The 9,144-nt window shown below is 44.9% G+C and overlaps 1 protein-coding gene across 1 annotated transcript; it reads left to right on the top strand.

Moving 5' to 3' along the window:
- Positions 1–223: 223 nt before the first annotated feature.
- Positions 224–6,519, top strand: LOC115106147 (adenosine kinase-like). The gene is made up of 2 exons (XM_065007834.1): positions 224–417; positions 4,917–6,519. The coding sequence occupies exon 2, from the start codon at positions 4,944–4,946 to the stop codon at positions 6,141–6,143; it is 1,200 nt and encodes a 399-aa protein (XP_064863906.1). The 5' UTR covers positions 224–417; positions 4,917–4,943; the 3' UTR covers positions 6,144–6,519.
- Positions 6,520–9,144: the final 2,625 nt, after the last annotated feature.

The following is a 9,144-nucleotide window of genomic DNA, read 5'->3' as shown; positions in this document are numbered from 1 at the left end:
CTTCAAACTGATTTCCCAAGCCTTATATGACCCCCCCCATCATCCCTTTTTTTCTTCTACCTGTAGATGTGTGCCAAGTGGCCCCCAATTAACTTGTGTAATGTGTATGATTCAGCGACCTTCAACCTGGGTAATATAGCACGAAAAGCATAACGACTAGCAAGTCGGCCCATATACTAGTATTGACCCTGCAAAAACGAAACTACATGCCTTAGTAATCACTCACCACTATCATCCTGGTTATCATCTATGCTTTTGAAGCATGCGAGTCAACGTCAACGGAGTTGTTGCATAGGTAGAAGAGGGTTGTCTCCCTGTTTCAGAAAGGTGTTATAAAAGACAAGAGCATACATTCTCATCCTTCAGTAGACTCATCATTCATTCTACTAACGCTATAGCTCAGGAACAGAACTAGTGGTGAGTACCAATCAACTTTATCGTTGTTCATGATAGAAATATAATTTATGCCTTTTGTGAAGGTGTTTGTTCTTAAGTACAGATTGTTCACACTTCACCTCCTCACCTGGGATTTGAACTAACAACCTCTTGGTTGAAGGAATTCCAATCTCCTGCAATGCTACTATGTCAGTCTACATCATACCTGTGTTAATTCCTACACTTTGCACTTCAAAGTAAATCTCAGCTCTGTTAAAAATACAATATATTTATCATTATGATTCAGTAATACCATTAAAACACAATAATATGCCCTACCAACATTAGATAACTATACAAAAAACACTCAAATTACTGAAATAAGTTCATTTCAATCATAGCAGAAATAACAGTAGGGTTGTCCTAGACTAAAAAAATGATTGGCCAACCTGAAAGTAGTCTGTTCTTTCGACCAATCGAAACGTGTATTTTTCTATATTTGGAGACAACCTTTCTTTTCAGAAAATCAACTATATATGCATTGAGCTTGTCTGATGCTTTAAGCTCACTGTTTGATGAAATAAGACACACATTAGTTAAGACGGTGCCAGAGATCTAGTTAACCAGACAAAGATAAAACATAATCTGTCTAGGCGATCTCCGCCCGCTTCCACTGCCTTTCTCAGATTCTGCCATTACACTCCTAAAGTTGCTGGTAATAGGTTAAAGGGCGAGTCGGCCTGCCAATTGATCTCACCATTTCTACTGATCTTCGTGCCAGTTATGGTTTTCACATGTACATTTTCGTGGAAAAGTTTCATTTAATTTATAATAAGGTCTTTGTATCTCAAAATCATTAAATTATATGATACAAACCTAAAAAGTAACTTCTATTGCCATTGCCAACAATGTGAAAATAGCCCATAAAGCCAACAAATAAAAACATTGCAGCCTGCAGGTAGAAAATATCCTGATAAAAATAAATAATCTATACATTTCCCAGACACTCTTGTCTAGAGCAATTTACAGTAGTGACGGCATACATTTGTATACTTTTTTCATACTGGTCCCCCATGGGAATTGAACCCACAACCCTGGTGCCATGCTCTACCAACTAAGCTACACAATTGGTAGCGCATGGCCTATCTGCAACAAACTTTTAAAAAATGTGTGACTATTAATTCGGCTCTGCCTGAAGCTCCTAGCAACATTGTGTAAAATATTCTGGGCCTTCAGAGTTTCCTGAGCCAGTGAGCTCTGGACAGACACAGCTGTAGGCTATTTGCACAAGGGATAAGAAGAAATCAGACAGGTCTAATTTATGACTTTTCCACTGGATCAGAGCATGGCATTGTTCCCTTTCACACTGAGGGGTTATTGAAAAGGAGAGAGCTGGAAAGATTTTTCAAATACATTTAGAACAACAGTAATTCCTCAATGTATGTAAAAACAGACTTTGTTTGCTTGCTCTTTGAAGTGAAGAAAACAGTACTCTGAGAAGCTCCACGGCTCATTAGTGGTGGTGCATTAAGCCAATCAGAAATACTATCAGATCTCCAAATGGGCACATTTACATGCCAGGTAGCCTATAGGTCTACTTCTATGTGTAATCAGGTGCGAGTCCTTACTTAACGTTGACAGGAGCGCTCCAAACAGAAGACAATGACTAAACTGACTAAACTTGTAAAATGGAATGAAATACGCCAAAACCTGTTTCTCACAAGTATACAGTTGAAGTCGGAAGTTTACATACACTAAAACTCGTTTTTCAACCACTCCACAAATTTCTTGTTAACAAACTATAGTTTTGGCAAGTCGGTTAGGTCATCTACTTTGTGCATGACACAAGTCATTTTCCCAACAATTGTTTATATATAGATTATTTCACTTATGATTCACAATTCCAGTGGGTCAGAAGTTTACATACACTAAGTTGACTGTGCCTTAAACAGCTTGGGAAATTCCAGAAATTATGTCATGGCTTTAGAAGCTTCTGATTGGCTAATTGACATAATTTGAGTCAATTGGAGGTGTACCTGTGGATATATTTCAAGGTCTACCTTCAAACTCAGTGCCTCTTTGCTTGACATCATGAGAAAATCAAAAGAAATCAGACAAGACCTCAGAAAAAAAAGTGTAGACCTCCACAAGTCTGGGCCATCCTTGGGAGCAATTTCCAAACGCCTGAAGGTACCACATTCATCTGTACAAACAATAGTATGCAAGTATAAACACCATGGGACCACGCAGCCGTCATACTGCTCAGGAAGGAGACGCGCTCTGTCTCCTAGAGGTGAACGTACTTTGGTGCAAAAAGTGCAAATCAATCCCAAAACAACAGCAAAGGACCTTGTGAAGATGCTGGAGGAAACAGATACAAAAGTATCTATATCCACAGTAAAACAAGTCCTATATCGACATAACCTGAAAAGCCGCTCAGCAAGGAAGAAACCACTGCTCCAAAACCGCCATAAAAAAGACAGATTACAGTTTGGAACTGACCAGACTTGTGGAGGTCTACAATTATTTTTCTCAGCTGATTTTTTTTTTGATTTCCCATGATTTTCTAACCCATTGGAATTGTCATACAGTGATTAATAAGTTAAATAATCTGTCTGTAAACAATTGTTGGAAACATTACTTGTGTCGTGCACAAAGTAGATGTCCTAACCAACTTGCCAAAACTATAGTTTGTTACCAAGAAATATGTGGAGTGGTTGAAAATGAGTTTTAATGACTCCAACCTAAGTGTATGTAAACTTCCGATTTCAATAATATATATATATATATATAGATAGATAGATAGATATTAAAGCCTTGTCTACTTCTAAAGGAATTAATGCTGTACGGTAACTGCCTAGACTGCGGTCACTACCCCTGTTACATACCAAATGATGATGACAAGAAAGACTGTTAGGCAATGACCGAAGGACTATGCACAGTACGTTCAGGGAAATATGAGTGGATTCAGAAGTACAAATGGGTCTCTAAAATTGATAGAGAAAATCGGGACAGTGGATGACATGAAAGAAAAGTACCAGACTGCTGCAAAGGCTAAGATGTAATTAAAAAAAAAATCTAATGACATTTTATTTGTCACATGAATACAACAGATGGAATGCTCACAGTAAAATGCTTTCTTTACAAGCCCTTAACCAACAATACTTTAAGAAGTTAAGAACATTTTTTATAGTAAAATTTTAAAAAAGTAACAAATAATTCAACAGCAGCAGTTAAATAACAATAGCGATATGTACAAGTAAGTAGAGTTGAAGTGACTATGCATACTAGCAGCAGTGTAAAAGAGGGGTCTGGGTAGCCCTTTGATTGGCTGTTCAGGAGTCTTATGGCTTGGGGGTAGAAGCTGTTAATCGCAAATCTAGAAGAGGAGTATGAAGATCTGTAGAATGTAGTACCGTCTCTTATTGAGGAATCAGCAAAGTATTTAGATCGCTTCGAAGCCCAACCCACTCTCCAATGCAGAGGACATCGATCTGCTCATCCAAGGTGAGCCGACAGAGGCCAAACCAGGCTTCTGGCTCGTACTGAAGGTGAGCGGACAGAGGCCAGACCAGGCTTCTGGCTTGTACTGAAGGTGAGCCAACAGAGGCCAAACCAGGCTTCTGGCTCGTACTGAAGGTGAGCGGACAGAGGCCAGACCAGGCTTCTGGCTCGTACTGAAGGTGAGCCAACAGAGGCCAAACCAGGCTTCTGGCTCGTACTGAAGGTGAGCCAACAGAGGCCAAACCAGGCTTCTGGCTCGTACTGAAGGTGAGCGGACAGAGGCCAAACCAGGCTTCTGGCTCGTACTGAAGGTGAGCAGACAGAGGCCAAACCAGGCTTCTGGCTCGTACTGAAGGTGAGCCAACAGAGGCCAAACCAGGCTTCTGGCTCGTACTGAAGGTGAGCAGACAGAGGCCAAACCAGGCTTCTGGCTCGTACTCGGTCACTGGAAAATATAAAGGAGCAAGCAAGAATCATTTCAAAAGGTGGCCAACGGAGAAATCCTCTTACCAGGAGAGAGAAAGATATACACAGAAAAAAGAGAATGGAAATAAAGGAATCAAAAAGAATAAGAACAGAGTGCTCACACATGTAGATATTGATTGTGTTGTGTGTGTTTGGTCCGTATTGGATGGCGCCGGTAAAGTAGAGTGTTTTTAGGATTACAAAAGGCAGTCCAGTCGAAGATCATTTACAACACAGGGTCATTACAGAGATTGATCCCCTCCAAAACAACTAAAACAAGTTGATAAATAACTTTGCTGGAAAATTATAAATAATTTAAATTGGGTTGAATACAAAAAGGGGGAGAATGTGACAGAACTTTTACACTGAAAAAAGTATGAAATTCCTTTTTTTGCTGACTTTGGCTGTTAAATCATGCCTGTAATATTTAGCATTTGGGTACAAGAGATGTGGAATCTATTCACAGATCATGTGTGGCTTTCTATATGCTCTGAGATAATGTTCTGCAACATATACATAATAATAATGTTAAAATCTTTTGATATCCCTTTTATCCCTTATCTTTACTCAAGGAGGTTGCAGTGTGCTCCTTCAGAACCATGTCGTCAGGCGAACCCAGAGCCAAGAAAATTAAGAAAACCCCAGAGGGGAATACTCCCAAGAGGAACACTCCCAAGAGGAACACTCCCAAGAGGAACACTCCCAAGAGGAACACTCCCAAGAGGAACACTCCCAAGAGGAACATTCCAGAGAGGAAAACCCTGACCAAACTCAGCCCTAATTCTCTGTTCGGGATGGGGAACCCCCTTCTGGACATCTCAGCCGTTGTGGACCAGGACTTCCTGGAGAAGTACGGTTTGAAGGCAAACGACCAGATTCTGGCGGAGGACAAGCACAAAGCATTGTTTGAAGAGATTTTCAAGTTTAAAGTAGAGTATCATGCCGGAGGATCTACTCAGAACTCTATAAAGGTCGCCCAGTGGATGATCCAGGAGCCCCACAAGGTGTGTACATTCTTCGGCTGTATCGGGAAGGACAAGTTTGGGGAGATTCTGAAGCAGAAGGCAGTGGAGGTCCACGTGGACGCCCACTACTATGAGCAGACAGAAGAGCCTACAGGGACCTGCGCCGTGTGCATCACCGGGGACAACAGGTCTATGGTAGCTAATCTAGCAGCCGCTAACTATTATAAGAAGGACGGACATCTGGACTTAAAGGAGAACTGGAAACTGGTGGAGAAAGCCAAGGTCTTTTATATCGCTGGCTTCTTCCTGACGGTGTCTCTGGAGTCCATCCTGAAAGTAGCCAAACACGCATCTGAGAACAACAAGCTGTTCACTCTGAACCTCTCCGCTCCCTTCATCTGCCAGTACTTCAAAGATGCCCTCATGGAGGTCATGCCCTACGTAGACGTGCTGTTCGGCAATGAGACGGAGGCAGCCACGTTTTCAAAAGAGCAAGGCTTTGAGACAGAGGACATTAAGGAGATTGCTAAGAAGGTCCAGACTCTGCCCAGAGTCAACAAGAAGAGGCCGAGAATCGTTGTCTTTACTCAGGGGAAGGACGAAACCATCATGACCAAAGGAGGTGACAAGCTGGAGACGTTCAAAGTTCTGCAGATTGAGCAGAAGGACATTGTGGACACAAATGGTGCCGGTGATGCCTTTGTAGGAGGATTCCTGTCAGAGTTGGTCCAGGATAAGACATTGGAACAATGTGTGAAAGCAGGACACTACGCTGCCAACGTCACCATCAGACAAACAGGATGCACCTTCCCTCACAAACCAGACTTCCACTGATGACCTTTAACCTTAACCTCTGACCCCTAAGCGATCCACCCTGACCCTCACCATCCCAACTAACCGAACCAGGGCCCCCCCCATCCCTTTTTTTATAATCATCCATCCATGCTTTCATCCAATCCATCCATCCATTCATGCTTTCATCCCTCCTTCACTTGACTTTCTGCAACCAGACTTCTGTGCCTGTTCTTCTTGTCCTTCACTAGGTGGCTTGGGCCACACCCACACCCGATGTGTTTATACTGACGTTCTACTGCCTCCATTAGTGACTCGGCTCAAGTCAACTGCCCTTTGTAGACTCAGTTAGCCTGATGGTACTTACTTAATGCTTCCTGATTCAGTTAAAGAGATGCTATAAAGGCTTTGTATCGTTTCAGACTGTAGTTTTCAAAACGTGTCCCTGAAAATTGTGCACAATTGTGTGCAACGTCACCCATTTCGTGTGATATGTTACATCTTGAATTGTCATTTTCTTTCTTCATATGGTACGTTACGAATTTGTTAGTGTTTAAGATCCTGTTCAATCTCTTCAACTGTAGTAAAGCCTCTCAGTTAGGTGTCATGTTTACACACATAGCAGGTTGCTGTTGGAAACGGACCGTTGTCCGGTCTTCTCCATGGGGACCGAGCTAAAGCCAAGTTAGTGAGTCAGGTTAGGGAACGGGTTAGGGACACAGTTAAGGTTGGTTAGGGATGGGTGGAATACTGTCATTTGACAGAGGAGGTTTCTGTTGAGAAGGTGGGAGATCATTTCTAGTGAAGCAGCTCGATATAGATAGTAGAGACCGAATGCAACTGTTTTCATATGAATATCAAATCATTTCTGGGTAACAAATACGTACCTTACTAGCTCGGTTTCCATCCAATTGGTGACAGATTTTCATGTCAATATTCTGCAGCATAAAGACAATATGAGCATTTCCCCACCAGTGGTGCGTTTCCCCCAGAATGACTTGTTGAGGACAAAATCAGTGCGTGATGACATAGTGCAGTGTTTCCCAACCCTGGTCCTTCAGTACCCCCAGAGTACCCCCAACAGACCACAAGACCGATCCTCCAGTACCCCCAGAGTACCCCCAACAGACCACAAGACCGATCCTCCAGTACCCCCAGAGTACCCCCAACAGTACACAGAACCAGTCCTCCAGTAGCCCCAACAGTAAACAGGACCAGTCCTCCAGTACCCCCAACAGTAAACAGGACCAGTCCTCCAGTAGCCCCAACAGTAAACAGGACCCGTCCTCCAGTACCCCCAACAGTAAACAGGACCCGTCCTCCAGTACCCCCAACAGTACACAGGACCAGTCCTCCAGTACCCCCAACAGTAAACAGGACCAGTCCTCCAGTACCCCCAACAGTAAACAGGACCAGTCCTCCAGTACCCCCAACAGTAAACAGGACCAGTCCTCCAGTACCCCCAACAGTAGACAGGACCAGTCTTCCAGTAGCCCCAACAGTAAACAGGACCAGTCCTCCAGTACCCCCAACAGTAAACAGGACCAGTCCTCCAGTAGCCCCAACAGTAAACAAGGACCCGTCCTCCAGTAGCCCCAACAGTAGACAGGACCAGTCCTCCAGTAGCCCCAACAGTAAACAGGACCAGTCCTCCAGTACCCCCAACAGTAAACAGGACCCGTCCTCCAGTAGCTCCAACAGTAAACAGGACCAGTCCTCCAGTACCCCCAACAGTAAACAGGACCCATCCTCCAGTAGCCCCAACAGTAGACAAGGACCCGTCCTCCAGTAGCCCCAACAGTAGACAGGACCAGTCCTCCAGTAGCCCCAACAGTAAACAGGACCAGTCCTCCAGTACCCCCAACAGTAAACAGGACCCGTCCTCCAGTAGCTCCAACAGTAGACAGGACCAGTTCTCCAGTAGCCCCAACAGTAAACAAGGACCCGTCCTCCAGTAGCCCTAACAGTAAACAGGACCAGTCCTCCAGTACCCCCAACAGTAGACAGGACCAGTCCTCCAGTAGCCCCAACAGTAAACAGGACCAGTCCTCCAGTACCCCCAACAGTAAACAGGACCAGTCCTCCAGTAGCCCCAACAGTAAACAAGGACCCGTCCTCCAGTACCCCCAACAGTAGACAGGACCAGTCCTCCAGTAGCCCCAACAGTAAACAAGGACCAGTCCTCCAGTACCCCCAACAGTAAACAGGACCAGTCCTCCAGTACCTCCAACAGTAGACAGGACCAGTCCTCCAGTAGCCCCAACAGTAAACAAGGACCCGTCCTCCAGTACCCCCAACAGTAGACAGGACCAGTCCTCCAGTACCCCCAACAGTAAACAAGGATACGTCCTCCAGTAGCCCCAACAGTAAACAAGGACCCGTCCTCCAGTACCCCCAACAGTAAACAGGAACCTTCCTCCAGTAGCTCCAACAGTAAACAGGACCAGTCCTCCAGTACCCCAAACAGTAAACAAGGACCCGTCCTCCAGTAGCCCCAACAGTAAACAAGGACCCGCCCTCCAGTACCCCCAACAGTAGACAAGGACCCGTCCTCCAGTAGCCCCAACAGTAAACAAGGACCCGTCCTCCAGTAGCCCCAACAGTAAACAGGACCAGTCCTCCAGTAACCCCAACAGTAAACAGGACCCGTCCTCCAGTACCCCCAACAGTAGACAGGACCAGTCCTCCAGTACCCCCAACAGTAGACAGGACCAGTCCTCCAGTAGCCCCAACAGTAAACAGGACCAGTCCTCCAGTAGCCCCAACAGTAAACAGGACCAGTCCTCCAGTAGCCCCAACAGTAAACAGGACCAGTCCTCCAGTAGCCCCAACAGTAAACAGGACCAGTCCTCCAGTAGCCCCAACAGTAAACAGGACCAGTCCTCCAGTAGCCCCAACAGTAAACAGGACCAGTCCTCCAGTAGGCCCAACAGTAAACAGGACCAGTCCTCCAGTAGCCCCAACAGTAAACAGGACCAGTCCTCCAGTAGCCCCAACAGTAAACAGGAACAGTCCTCCAGTAGCCCCAACAGTAAACAGGACC

This window comes from Oncorhynchus nerka, linkage group LG23, assembly GCF_034236695.1.
Source record: "Oncorhynchus nerka isolate Pitt River linkage group LG23, Oner_Uvic_2.0, whole genome shotgun sequence".
Taxonomy (NCBI): domain Eukaryota; kingdom Metazoa; phylum Chordata; class Actinopteri; order Salmoniformes; family Salmonidae; genus Oncorhynchus; species Oncorhynchus nerka.
This window is presented reverse-complemented; position numbering and strand designations above follow the sequence as displayed.

What these genes read in the sequence shown, in the direction of transcription:
- LOC115106147 (XM_065007834.1), top strand. Translation starts at nt 4,944, where the DNA reads ATGTCGTCAGGCGAACCCAGAGCCAAGAAAATTAAGAAAACCCCAGAG.